This window comes from Otolemur garnettii, unplaced genomic scaffold, assembly GCF_000181295.1.
Source record: "Otolemur garnettii isolate 467f Iridium unplaced genomic scaffold, OtoGar3 scaffold00075, whole genome shotgun sequence".
Lineage (NCBI taxonomy): Eukaryota > Metazoa > Chordata > Mammalia > Primates > Galagidae > Otolemur > Otolemur garnettii.
The window spans coordinates 6920344-6935379 of NW_003852470.1; the positions used below are offsets into that span (position 1 = coordinate 6920344).

The 15036-nt window shown below is 39.8% G+C and overlaps 1 protein-coding gene across 1 annotated transcript in view; it reads right to left on the reverse strand.

Annotated features, from left to right (window-relative positions):
* The window catches only part of EDRF1 (erythroid differentiation regulatory factor 1), a 49731-nt gene that overhangs the window by 27236 nt on the left and 7459 nt on the right, over positions 1 to 15036 (reverse strand). The window contains exons 6-15 of the mRNA XM_003794068.3: positions 14689 to 14845; positions 11225 to 11326; positions 10846 to 10967; positions 10043 to 10154; positions 6768 to 6915; positions 6441 to 6549; positions 6001 to 6112; positions 4490 to 4750; positions 2106 to 2177; positions 1668 to 1818 (exon numbers count right to left, since the gene is read on the reverse strand). Of these exons, the coding sequence (XP_003794116.1) occupies positions 1668 to 1818; positions 2106 to 2177; positions 4490 to 4750; positions 6001 to 6112; positions 6441 to 6549; positions 6768 to 6915; positions 10043 to 10154; positions 10846 to 10967; positions 11225 to 11326; positions 14689 to 14845 (1346 nt within the window). The remainder of the gene's footprint in view (positions 1 to 1667; positions 1819 to 2105; positions 2178 to 4489; positions 4751 to 6000; positions 6113 to 6440; positions 6550 to 6767; positions 6916 to 10042; positions 10155 to 10845; positions 10968 to 11224; positions 11327 to 14688; positions 14846 to 15036) is intronic.

Genomic DNA, 15036 nt, shown 5'->3' on the forward strand with positions numbered 1-15036 from the left:
AGACCGTGGAGTTTGATGTTGTTGAAGGAGAAAAGGGTGTGGAGGCAGCAGATGTCACAGGCCCTGGTGGGATTCCAGTTCAAGGCAGTAAATATGCAGCAGACTGCTCTCCACGTCTCACAGGTCCGCCACGCAATTACCAGAATAGTGTGAGGGAGAACGCGGGGTTGGAGAGCGCTCCTGAAGGCCAGGCCCAACAACGCCAGCCCTGCAGCAGGCGAAGGTTCCCACCTTACTACATGTGGACCCTATGGGTGGCGACCACAGTATTCCAACCCTCCTGTGCAAGAAGTGATGGAGGTGCTGACAACCAGAGTGCAGAACAAGGTAGACCAGTAAGACAGAATATGTAATGGGGTTATAGACCATGATTCTGCAGGGGGCCTCCTGGCTAAAGATGGGCCAGACAGGACGGCAATGAAGAAGACAAAGAGAATCAAGGAGATGAGACCCAAGGTCAGCAGCCGCCTCAACATCGGTACCGTTGCAACTTCAATTACCAATGCAGATGCCCAGAAAACCCTAAACCACAAGATGGCAAAGAGACAAAAGCAGCCGATCCACCAGCTGAGAACTGGCCCGCTCCCCAGGCTGAGCAGGGCGGGGCTGAGTACCTGCTGCTCACCATCTCTACCAACATCCGGTTTAGTCATCTGACAAGAAGAAACGAAATTCCAGCAGTAAGAAATGAACAAAAGATTGGCGCTGAAGACCTTAAGTGCTTGCTTTTTGCCCACTGACCAGATAACCTGAACTATCTGCATTATCTATGTAACATGGGGTTTTTATTATTTTTACCTAAAGAAGTCTTTTCTGGTAATAACAAACGTGTTTTTTAAAAAAGCCTGGTTTTTCTCAATACACCTTTAAAGGTTTTTAAATTGTTTCTCATATCTGGTCAAGTTGAGATTTTTAAGAACTTCATTTTTAATTTGTAATAAAAGTTTACAACTTGATTTTTTCAAAAAACTGCAAGCACCTGTTAACAAAAAGTCTTAAATAATTAAAAAAAAAAAAGACTGAAAATAAAGAAGAAACTCAAGACTTTTACTTCAAAATCTGTATGTTCTTCATGAAGTGAAGTTCCTGAGGAATAAACCAGGTAATCTACAAGTCACCTTTCTAGCACTACTACCAAGCAGTGACAGCCAGCCCTTCTACGGTGCTCAATATGCACATGTTCTGATGTTATACCTTTTATCTATCTGTTATGTCTACTTAGATTATCTGTTAACCATTTAGTAAGCACCACTAGTGTCTCCATTATGAAAGAGAGAAAAGATGGCTCAAAAAAGTGGAACAACTTTTCCCAGCAAAGCCCAGAGCTGATGCTAGGTAGTCTCTTCCCTGAGGCCGTGCTCTTTAAACTCCACCGTTTTTACAACAATTTCTTAGCAGAACTCGCCCAGGCTGAAGGCATTAGCTCCTCCCAGTGGGTAACAGGAAGATGCAGGCTCCTCATGTTCTTATTAGAAATATCCAGATCAAGCTTATCCTACTTTGCCTTACATTTTGAATGAAAGGATGTTACCCCCACTTTGAGTTCCCGTGATACCCTTTTTCAATCCCTTTCAATGACTGCTTCGTATTTGACAGAAGCCTGGTGTTGACAAGGAGCCAGTATATCATTCTGTTGAAGGCCTTATTTGCACATCAATTCAACTTACTTTTGTCCAAAAACAAGGCCATCTGCTTCTCTAGCCCCTCATGACCCCCCCTTGTGGATTCGTCTTCATATTTTAATGGGATTGGAGTGCTAGGGTCAGCTGCCGGAAGGTCACTTTCTTTTTTGATGCTGTTGTCTACAGATTTTAAACCCTTTAAAAAAAGAAAACATATTTATTATATACTTAACTAAAAACTAAATATAAAGCAGTATCTGAACTACTGAATCCTCTTAGAATTTCTTTTTCAGAAACAGATTTTAAAAACTACATTTAATCTGAAAGATTTGAAAAAGCTCATTTGATTTCCACTTTGCACTCAAAGAAAAAAGATCACAGCAGAACACCATTCAGAATAAAATTTAGATATCAACAAAGAAATAGTACGGGCATAATAAGTACAAACTTTACTGAAAAAGTGGAGACTGAACTTAAACTTACCTCCAGAACATAACTAAGTACAAGTCTACAGCGCTCTTCTGTGTCATGGCAAACTGGGAATGCACAGCTGGGCTTCAGAAATAAACATTTAAAATTATTAACAGGCTGCCAATATAACACATTCCATGGTTCTCATCTCCCAGGTATTACTAAAACCTATAAACCAGTAACTTAGAAACATGCTCATGCATTCAGCTTACTGAGATATCTGACATTAGGGTTAATGTACAGTTTTTGTTGCAGATTAAATTACTGTAAACATCAGCAATAAAAATCTTGCTCAGAAAGGTCTTCTAGCATATATGTTGCTTTAAGTACTTAAAATTTTAAACATAATTCTTTTACAACAAAAAAGTGAGAACTACAGTGATATTTTAGATAAATGTATACCTAATCTAATAGGTCAGCTCGACTCCTAATTGGCAATGATACCTGGTAACACACAATTAACAACATCATCAATTTAGCAATAAGTATCACCAATAATCTCACTGTATAATTTATTTGCTCAATTAAGGAGCAAAATCAGTTAGCAACCTTCATCTAGTAAGTCATATTATATGTAAGGGCCTCTGTGAAGTATTTCATTTTCCTAAATCCTATGAGGCTAGAATTACTGTTCTCATTTTACAGAAGAGAAGTAAGCACAGATGGTTAGGTAATTTGTCCAAGGACACAGTGAACAGGGAAGTGGGGACTCTGGAGCCCATGCTGACTGCCCATTCTTCAAAAAGTCATCGAACAGGGACAAGGCACAGCTACCTAACTACCTATCTACATGAACACTAAGGATGCTTTCAGATGCTGGGAAAGCAAGGCTAAGTGACTGCATCTTTTTTTTTTTTTTTTTGAGACAGAGCCTCACTATATTGCCCTCAGTAGAGTGCTGTGGCGTTACAGCTCACAGCAACTCCAACTCTCGGGCTTAAGTGATTCTCTTGCCTCAGCCTCCCAAGTAGCTGGGACTACAGGTGCCTACCACAATGCCTGGCTATTTTTTGTTGCAGTTGTCATTGTTGTTTAGCTGGTCTGGGCTAAGTTCAAACCCACCAGCCTCAGCCTATGTGGCTGGTGCCATAACCACTGTGCTATGAGTGCCGAGCCTGCATCTTTAATTATCATCTAATTGCCTCCTAAATCTAGGGCCTTGTATATGCAGTTTCTCATATACATATAACTTTGCAACCAACAATTACAACCAGAAGAACATGTTTTTACTCCACTGCAGGGGTTAAAGCTCAAAGTGAACTAAAATTTAGATGGATAATGACTTTTTCCAGCAATCATTTAAGTCAAACGCCCACCGTGTACTCTAGACATGGGATAAAAGGAGTGTTTCCACCTAAAGGGAGACATTCTAGTGAATGGAGACAGACAAACACACAAAAATAAGAACTTCAGGAACAGACAGGCTCCATGGAGGAGACAAAAGCAGAACATGTCAGCGGGGTCAGGGAAGGCCTCCTTGAAGAGGTAACATTTTAGTCAAGACTTAAGGCTTTGGCTCGGCGCCTATAGCTCAACCGGCTAAGGCGCCAGCCACGTACACCTAAGGTGGAGGGTTTGAATCCCCAGCCCGGACCCGCCAAAACTACACTGATGGCTGCAACCAAAAAATAGCCGGGTGTTGTGGCGGGCGCCTGTGGTCCCACCTACTTGGGAGGTGGAGGCAGGAGACTCGCTTGAGCCCATGAGTTGGAGGTTGCTGTGAGCTGTGATGCCACAGCACTCTACCCAGGGGGACAGCTTGAGGCTCTGACTAAAAAAAAAAAAAAAAAAAAAGACTTAAGGCTTTAAAAAAGTAGCCATGACAAGACCAGGAAAATGGTATGCTCCAAACAAGAGCAATAGCAAACGCAAAGGCCCTCAGATGAGCGTGATCTTGATGCTCTGAGAGACGGAAAACAGGCCAGTGTGACTATGGTACATCAGTGGAGAAAGTGAAGGTCAGAAAGACAGGTGATATTTTAGGGTGACAAAGAGATGTCCCCTCGGAAACATAATTGGATATAAGGTTTCCATCTCAAAGTTAAAACTCTGAGCTTCAATTAAAAGATTATCTGTAAATATGACTATATTTCACTTCAGAGAACAGCCAGAACTCTGAAGGCTCACTGGATCTAGTCACAGGGAGGCAGCACAGTGTAAGGAAACTGCCTGGAGACACACCGATGGTACGGGAGTCAATGCAACCCATGTCGACAGAAACCTCAAGGGTGAGAAGTGGACAGACACATCCAAACTGGCAGGTGTGGCTGCAGTCATGGAAACAGCACTACCCTACATAGTGCAGGGATAATGCTACCTTTCCAAAGGTCAACTATATTCAATAAACAATGGTTTCTCCAATGACAAAAATGTAACACAAATTCTGACACGCTTACTCTGATTTGATGAATAGATTTGTATTTTTCTGGTACTGACAATTCTCCGACAGATTTAATTATCGCCACTGCTTTGTTATCATCTGATGGGTCAGAGTTGGTGCCGTAGGATCCATTTTCATCACTGTCTGGCATCTCTTCTTCCTCCTCACTGTAACTCTCATCAGAATTCTCATTTAAAGGAGATTCTGAACTTTCTTCCTTTTTAGGCTCATCCAATTGAAAAAGTTCTGAAAGCATGTAATTGGCTGAAGCAATAATCTTATTAAAAAAAAGAAATATGTGTTAAGTGACTATCATCAAAGTTGTCTCATCTGAAAAAGAATGAATTTTATTTACTGCCATACTAAACAATTCTAGTAGGTCTGTAAAAGGATATTTCTACAATACAGACTGCAACACACAGACAAATGTTCCCAATTCAAAGTTACAAATACTCTGGGCGGGCTCTGCAAAATCCTCATGGGTTAGTATGTTTCTTAATTTCCTCAAATTATTCTACCCTGAGCTTTCCCTGTTAAAAAAGGACTAAACAGTATTTCAAAATAGGCAAAAGCCTTTAAGTATAGTGTGTCATAACTAAAATATCAACAAACAGTACCCCATATAAGATTCTGATCTCTCAGAATTTCTCTTTACAAACTATGAATACAAGTTTATGTTCAGTAGGCACCTGATATTTATTATACCACCTAAGGTAGTAAGAAGAAAAAAATAATTAGATAAAAGAGGGAAAATTCCATCCCGATAACTCTCAAAATTAATATTTAAATATTTTCATTTATCTCATCCTACCATTTATTAATCCTTAATCTCACTCAATAGTGTTAATATCACTTTTTAACATTCACAGTTCTGCTAAACACCACTTCAACGTTGCAGCAATTAGATACTTAAGTCAGAAATTATTCTGCCATTTTTCTTCAAAAAAAAAAAAAAAATTTTTTTTTCCTCTGAGTTTGGTCTCTAGGATGATCTTTGTCTCAAAACTGGATGTGGCACAATTAAAATGTGGATCTTTAAAAAAACAAAACTGCATATTCTACAGACTTTTTCTGATTTAAGTAAATACAATGAGCCTCCTACCAAAAAGTACAGTTGCCAGACAATTAACTGACGCTGAGGCAGACTAAAGACTGTGGAGAGGGTGCCTGAGAAAGTACTTTTTAAATGCCACATGTGACATTTTTAGTAGCTACGTTAAAAAGGTAAATCTGGGGAAATTAATTCTAATATTTAATCCAATATATACAAAATATTATATTCCAACATGTAGTGAGTACCGTACTCGCATGATACATACACACAGTCTTCAGTGTATATTTTATACTTATACCACATCTCAATTGAGAGTGAGCAGATTTTAAGCGCTCAACAGCCACATCTGGTTAGTGGCTAACATCCTAGATGGGGCAGTCAGACAGGATGAAATAGGAGGCATTACTGCCTGGACAGCAACTCTCTATCAAAATGGTGGAGGTTTTCAGAGGCCGTATAAACGTTAACCTTACTTGAGGATGCCTGCTTTTGTCCAGCAATTTAACACAATTAAGTAGCAATGTCCTAATAGTCCCGTAGTGTTTCTTGTTTTGATTTTTCTTCATCATCATGTTGCAAGCAACCCTAAAAGAAATAGTTGCATCATCAACTTTATCTCTCATTCATCACTCTCTGCAAGAGAAGTCTAGGCATGTTCTTATTTTTTCCCAACAGAATAAGGATTATAAGAAGCAACTAAGTATTGAATTTTACCCCCCAAAAGTTTATATGATATTATGCTTTCGTAAAAAAGTTGAGTAATATTTGGCAGTGTTGGTGTGTGCGTGTACGTCCACTATGAAAACCTAAAAAAGTTTATTTAAAGCCTTGGCTTGGATGATGTGGCTGTACACATTAAAACTTTAGTATTACATAAGGCTACTTCTACATCTTAAATTTGTAAAGCACTCACTTATATAAAAGAATAGCCACTGGCATTGTGAATGGATTTTGGTATTTGTCTTCAGTTTCTTCACAGAGAGTAGTGAGGTCATAGAGTTTCACTATGTCACTGCCACTTGCTGGAAAGAGAAACAAATCAGCCTCATTTGACAGCAATCACCCAGACCCCTCACTGCTCACTCCAGAATCAGCCGATCACCCAGACCCCTCACTGCTGACTCCAGAATCAGCCTCATTTGACAGCAATCACCCAGACCCCTCACTGCTCACTCCAGAATCAGCCTCATTTGACAGCAATCACCCAGACCCCTCACTGCTCACTCCAGAATCAGCTTACCCTTAAAAAGCCAATAGGTATGTCCTTCTTTGGTACAATTTGATTTCAGAAATGATAAAATATTCTGTGCAATGTCTTTGATGACTTTAGTAGAAAAATTGGAATTTTCCAAATTGGGAATCTCTTCTGTCTTTATCATTTCATATTTCTGTAAAACACAGATGGAAGGCAGTTTAAGAAAAAACCCAAAGCAGCAACACTTTCTTACTAAAAAGCCACCGATATAAATTCTGCATATAGAGACCTACGCAGCATGAAAAACTTTAAACCAGTGGTTTTCAACTTTTTCTGCTCCAGTATTCCAAAGGAACTTGATCCCCCGCCCCCCACCCATCAGTAATGGCAGTTTACTACTGGACTAATGCTCAGTGGAGACTCACTGCCACATTTAGAACTTCAGATTTAGGCACCATGTTTCTGTTCTAACATCAAACAAACCATATCAAATATTTTCTTCTACCCTACCCTAATGGTTTCAATTGGGAAGATGGTAAATGTTGGTAGATTTTACCCAGTAAACCTTTTAAAACTATGAGACCTGACAATAAAGTTCATGAACTCATCATCCTAGAAAAAGTGCCATATACCTCGTTGCTGAATATCGCTGCAGTCACCTGCAGAGTGCTTCCCTTGGGAGCTATGCACTCATGCCAGTGCCTAGTCCACCCTTCAATCAAAGCAATTTTGTCTTTTCTGGAATGATCATTACCACTGTTATCATACTGGGTCTGGTAACCAAGTTCACAAACTTGCCACTGGGTGCTTATGTTGGCACCACCCGCAACTCAGTAACCTTGGTGTGTCAGTGCCTCACAGCTGTGTTTGTGCTGACATGTGGGGGTGTCTTGCTAAATGTGTTCATGACTGCTGATGTGTGTTTGTGTGCCATACAATGACAGTTCTGATGGTCATTCCAGAAGAGAGTTCCAAAAGTGAAGGGTGGACTGGGTGTTAGGTGCACAGCTTCTCAAGGGGAGTACTTTGAAAGTGATATTCAGCAATAATGTACGCAGCACATTTGCTGGGACGAGTTTGTGAACTTAATTCTTACTCTGGCCTTTCCTTTCCCTAGACTAGAACTTTAGACTCTGTTCCTTTACAGGGATGGAGTACAGGGGCGTGGAAGTGACGGTAAGATTCAAGGGTGCACGGGCATTACTACCACTATTTTTAAAATGCTTCCGTACTTTTCTCTAGCTTGTCTTCTGCTGTCCAGACTTCCTGAAACACCTCTTACCACATTTACTTAAGTACTCCTAAGACTTAAAAACTCCCAATCACTCGGAACATAAGAGGAAACACAAATGCCTAAGGCTGGTTTTCATCCTTCCCGATTCATTACGGTCCCCAGTGTGGACTATTTCCTTCCTTAAAATACTGCTTTCCTGTAGTTTACAATGCACTACTCTGGTTCTCCTCCTCTCTTCCTTTGAATGCCCCTCTTAGGGGTAGAAGGACCTGTGGCCCAAAGGCCACATGTGGCCCTCTAGATTCCCACACCAAATCTAAACTTCGTAAAACAAATCCCTTTATTGTTCTGTGAAGTTTAGATGCAGTCAAGAGTCTACACTCAAAGATCCAGAAGGCCACATGTTCTCCACCCTTAGAAGCTTTCCTCAAACTGAACATGTAACAAAAACATTACGTTCCTGGTCTAAATGAATTCAATGTCCCTATCTCAGCAAATGATACCACCATTATTCTGGTTCCAGGATCCTAGAATTCCCTTCGACTCCTCCTCCCTCCTCACTGATGCTTTACTTGCCCTTCTTTCCTGTCCTCAACCCCCACCCTAACCTCTCAGTAGATGTTGCTGTTTAGGCAGATGTTTTAACAGTGATAAAGGCTGAAAATGAGAACCAAGGCTTTCTACAAAGATAGACACACAGATCTACCAATCATGGAAGACTGGGGCCCAAGCAAGTGTATATTTTAACACACTGTTGACTGGCAAGTTCATGTAGAAATTAATCATGTTACCAGATAACTTGTGATCAGTCAGCAATGTGTTAATGGGCCACAAGTGACTGTGGTGCGTACTCCACGTTAATGATCACTGGGTTGAAGTACGATGGTTAAAAGCATGGCCTCAACCAAACAGAGGCTCAAATACTGGCACCACCACTTCCTAGCAAAGTAACCCTGGGCAACTCACTTGAGCTCCTTGATCCTGTTTCCCTCTCCATCAAATGGGAATGACAGCATATGAGGTGGCTAGAAGATTTAATAAGGTAATGCATAGTAAAGCACTTAGCAAAGTGGAATAAAACAAACACTTAGTAAACGCTAGCTATCATAACAACTGTTGAGTCTGAGTATTTCCTCTGTAGTCTGAGCACATGAGACTGTTTGTTGGAGTGGTACAGTGCTGCCCAGTCTTACCTCCAAGTCCTCTTGCCTGTCCTACATGCTACCCTCAAATTAACATTCCAACACAACACGTGTGCATCACCCAGATGTGAAGCCTTCACTGGTTCCAGATCACCAACTGAACCAAGGCCAAAGCCCGCAGCTCAGCATTCACGACTTTCCTCTACTTGGCCATGATTTTTCCCAACATTATTTCCAACAACTCTGCTACATAAAATCTGTATTCCCTAACTGGATTTATTATCAATCCCTTTATTTACACCAATTTTTAAAACTTCAGCTCATATATTTTGAGATGCTAGCTATCCTTTAAGATCCACTTAAAATGTCACCTTTTCCCTTATGTCTTTTTTCTAGACCAAAAGAGAAGTGACCTCCCCCTTCTAGGTACTGCCTCCATCACTTCTCTGCACACCACCATTTCCCATTAGCTTACATCTTTCTGAGACCAAACTTAGTATTTTTCCCCAGTATTTACAATGGGGACAAAGTGCCTCCTAAACAGAAAGTGCTAAGAATTTGATATATAAGCTTCTACCTCAACCATCTCTCCCTGTGGCCTTTCCCTAAAACTGCACAAACTGAGTAGATAATTGTGTAAAGAAGAAACACCTCCACTGTACAGATACTTCCAGTTTATCACTGCATGTGCTTGGCATGAAAATTAGAGTTCTATGGCTACAAATATATGTTTAATATATTTATAATCTTCCCACAAATTACCTGTGAAGTTATACTCTTATACTACCTAGAAATGTGAAAATACTCAAAATTCAGTTTATTCACAGCTATTTTCCCTGCCAAAAATACACATTAGTATTTAAGAGCCTTAAAAACTTTAGTGAGATACTCTCTGTACCAATTTACATTTGAGAGATTACTAGAAAAGTTACACTGTATTTTACCTGTACAATTCCATTCACGTGAAAACACATCACAAGCTCTGGTACGTTGCATATCAAGTTGTCCAACCAATAGTCAATTCCAGTTAGCACATTAATTGGTTTGTTGTTATCCCTAAAAAATATGCATTTATAGTATTACTTGGTTTGATTAAGATGTTCCCTAACAAATCATCTGTGACTTATTTCCCCATTTAAGTATTTTAAGCTGTTCTCCCTAGATAGAAAATGCCATATAATTTCTTTTCTGAGGAGATATGCCTGAGGAGCTTAGAGGTTATGTTACATTTAACATCTTTCCAAAAGCTCTGTGTTTCTAACTGGTATCATCAAGTTTTCAGTAAGAACAGAAGGAAAGGTGATAGGAGATAACCATAAGCTCACTGCATGCTCTTCACACGACCTGAAGAGAGACCGACCACCAGATGCGATAATGCTGAAGTGAGAATTCACACTGGCTGACATGAACACACACATGTGCAGCACTGAGAAAAACACTCACAATTAACAGAAAGCTAACTACACTCTCACAAACTGCAGATCTAGACATAAGGCTAGGCTAGTCCCATAGACCTCTGGCTCCATTCAATAAGGTCTATGATGAAGACCTAGCTATAGAACTTCCACATTGGCTGAAAGGAGCTCCTCCCTTATTGGGACCGTTTCAATTGGCAGAGGGAGGGAGGTGAAAAAAACCTAAAGAAAGAAGAGGATGCCCAAATAAATGAGGGAAAGCAGACAGAACACTGACTCTAAAGGAAGAATACAGATACCATAGTTTTAAAGACGGTACAATGTTGGTTTACCTGAGGCGCAAGCTGACGGCTGGATATCTCCCTCCTCCAAATATAGGCATGTTGGAACCAACCAGCATATGGATATCTTCAAATGTCCACAGAATATTCCGAACAAAATCATTTTTAAGGCCCTTCGATTTAAAATAGGAAGATTATAACAAACAGAAGGTCCACAATATCCACACCCCCCCATGATCCACAGAACAACTAGAAAAAGGAAAAGACAAAGGAAACCAGTCCCAGAGTGTAAGAGCACAGAGATGTCTAGAGAGCAATTTTAGCATCAAGTGGATTGTTTTTCCCTATCCATTCCAACTTAGACTAATTTTTAAATGATGAGGCAGACTGGGGATTAGATGTCTCCACTGGGACACCATAGAAAGCATACCTGACTGTTCTCCCCGTCATTGAATAAAGTAGTCAGGTTTTGTTCTTTGGGTGCTGAGGCCACATGCCCCACTATGTATGAGGGTTCAAGAGGCTCACTTCCCTGTGAAAAGTGCAAGGATAAGGAATGATTCTGCTGCCAACAATACTTAAAATTGACCTACTTTTCTAAAGCGTATCACTCAAGTATTCAAAACGCACACCTCAAATCTACCTACATGACTTAGAACTAATACAAATCCCAACACTCGTGACAGGGCTGGCTGCTTCACCTCTTATCACAGCTACTTTAAATAAGCTAATCACACTTAGATGTTACTCAGAGGAGAAAGATCAAAGACTATCCTAAGTTTTCAAAGCTTTTCTTTTTGGGGGGCAAATGTGGTTATTGTTCTTTCTTTTTTTTATTTTTTATTTTTTTTATTAAATGATAGCTGTATATATTAATGCAAACATGGGGTACAGTGTAGTGTTTTCATATCCAATTTGAAATATTTTCATCCAACTGGTTAACATAGACCTTGTGTCATTTACTTAGTTATTGTGTTCAAACAGTTATACTCTAGTTCTAGAAAAGTTCACTTGTACCCTTGTTAGACCATATAGGTGATCTTTCCAGTCACCCTCCCTCCACCCATCTTCCCTTCTCCCCTCCCTCCACCCCCTCCCCATATTCTTAGGCTAGAATTAAGTTGGAGCTTTCATTTGAGAACTCTAAATTAGTTTCATAATAGGGCTGTGTACATTTATTATTGCTCTTTCAACCTACCCCATCCCTAACTATTTAAAACTTCCTAAGAAACCTCATCCACAGTGTGAGACGCTCATTATCTTAACAGTCTCCAGTTCAGTATGTCCTTATGTGTGTTTCATGGAACACTAAGCTCCTGGGATACTCAGTAAACATTTCCCCAAGGCAGGTTTGAAAAATGCTGCCTGCCAACTTGCTTCTAAAGAGTAACAATGTTTATCGCCATTAAAGATAATCCAATGTTTCTCAAATTTATTTAATCTCAGAACACTTTTTGTTCTGAAGATATTCTGTGGAATATATTTTGGAAAACAGGAAGTGAGCCCTCTGACACTGGGCAAATTCTGTCCACCACTCAATTTTCCAACCAGTTGGACAGCAGTATAGTCATTAAGAAACACTCCTTTAAAACTTTGATGTCAACGCCCTAACAGACCCCAAGATGGATGTTCGTACGTGTTGCTTATTCCATGAAATTCTACTTTCTTGTCTGTGTGTACGCCGACAGGCTCAGCACCGGCCTGGAAGGGGTGCATGACTGCCAGCACAGGAGAGCACCAGCTTCTACAGCTTATCTTCTCCCAAAAAGTCCTAAGAGAACTTTAAACTCTTCTTTATTTGTTTATGCAGACAAGGGATCAACTTATGGACTGATTCCTAAAATATAATTTGCCAGGTAGTTTGGGCTCTAGGTTATAAGGTTCTCAACAAAGGTCTGGCATCAAGGTCACATCACAGACACCTATTTGACATCTATTATTGCTTAACAAAGGCTTCAAACTAACAGTTTTAGTTTGGGGAAAAAGAATTCACAAGATGATAGGTTAGAAACAAAAAAAACTATAAATGCTAAACTTCAGGTAGTATTAACATGTAAGAAAAATACTCTGCACAAGACTTTTCTGGCAGGGCCAGACTGCTCAGGGGCCTGCCACTGCTCAGTCTGTTAATGGGGCCTCCTAACTATGTGTGGATACATGAACACAGGGGGGCACAGCTGTAAGAACAGGCTTCTAAAGACAGAAAGATCAGAGTTTAAACCCTACCTCGGACTTTACTAGCTGTTTGACTATGGCAAAACATTTGCTTTTTAAGAGCTTTAGTTTACTCACTTATAAAACAATACCATCAACACCTACTCCATGTGTAGTTCCAAGGATAAAACAAAATTTATACAAACACACACATCAAAGTCAGTGACTTAAGAGGTATTAAATAAATGCCAGATTGCATCCTCCACATGCAAGCCTACAGATATTCAAAAGTTTCAAGGGTTTTGTTTTTTTTTTTTTTGAGACAGAGCCTCAGGCTGTCGCCCTGGGTAGAGTGCCATGGCATCACAACTCATAGCAACCTCCAACTCCTGGGCTCAAGGGATTCTCCTGCCTCCACTTCCCAAGTAGGTGGGCTACAGGTGCCTACCACAACGCCTGGCTATTTTTTGGTTGTAGCCATCATTGCTGTTTGCAGGGCTGGGGCTGGATTCCAACCCGCCAGCTCAGGTGTATGTGGCTGGTGCCTTAGGCGCTCAAGCCACAGGAACCAAGCCAGTTTTTCCCCGACTTTTCATAGTAATACTTCAACAATGTGAGGACAGGATAATGCTGGGAGAAGGGTGAGTTGGCTAAAAAGAGGACAGTAAATCTATAATGTGATCTTTTTATAAGGATACATTTATTTGAAAACAGGGAATACTAAATGAACTTTTAAAAATCCTTGAAATAGTCACACACAGGGAACTACAGAGCAAATTACCCACATAACCATAACTCAGATCATGACCTGGGCCATGCCTACCACTTAGGACCCACCATGCCCCTTGTCAATCTCAGAGCACTGCCACCTTCTTGGAAGTTACCACTATGTGACTTACATGTTAATTACCTCCTTTTTTCTTATAGTTTACTCACTTCTAGAAAAAATTTAAATTCATTATGTAGTTTTAAAGTCAAGTTAAATGTATTTGTATCCTGGAACCCTATAATTTATGAAGACTAAAACAATCTGACTGAATAATGTTCAATATGTAGAAACATCCAGTAAGAGGACGAAAACAATTTATCAAGTTATAGATCTTATCTTTTTAATATTTACCAATGTATTTTCCTGAAAACAAACATGTCACAATTTACATCTGTGGCTTTATTTTATTCTCTGACACACACAATAGGGACAAAAATAAAGAAACAAGCAATAAGAAAGCAGTAGAGAGACAAAACTGACAACACAGCTCACTCCCTTCCTTTCTGAAAGTTTCATGACATGGATGTAGACCTGGTCTGAGAAACTTCCCCAGAAAAATCCTAAGGGATATCTTAGACTAACAATCTGACTAAAAGTTAAGGTGAAAAGGTCAGTACTTAATTTACAAACAGGCCTATGAGTCTCAGTATTTAATAGGCACTAACATATCTAAAGTTAAAAATATGCTATAATCACTGTATTACATAGTATTCTTACAACTTAAAAGAGATAGTATTGCTAAACATGTCAGTAAGCTATTTCAAAATATTTTGAATTATTTAATTAAAAAACCTGATCTAGGCATTCATAACAGCTCTTGTAAATTCTGTTGTGAAAATTAAAAGGTTTATTTTCCCAATTAGGAGACATAAATTAGAATATTTCTTATTCCCCTTTATGTATTTTTTAAACAAGGTAATTGGTTTTGTCTTCCTAAATGAGTTTGCCAAATTGGCATTTCAGTTACTAACCTGACTGGAAGCACTGGGATCTTCGGAAACCGAGGAAGGCATTTCAAAGGGGGCAGGCCAAGAAGCCCCTTCCGAGTCACCTGTCTGATCTGAACTGGACGGTTCCTGCCGTTCTGCAGCAGATGGGACAGGCTGAGCAGCTCCATCACCATTGATACTGGCCCAGTTGGGGTGAGGGAGGAATCACATTGTTATTAAACTTTGGGTAACTATGTACAATTTATAAAAACTAAATTCTGTAACCAACTTTACGTCTTACAAAATAGGAACATAAGCAAATGTTGCAATGACGAAATGTTAATAGTACCACAGTTGCAAAGCTTACTTAGTTTTACTAGCTTCAAATTA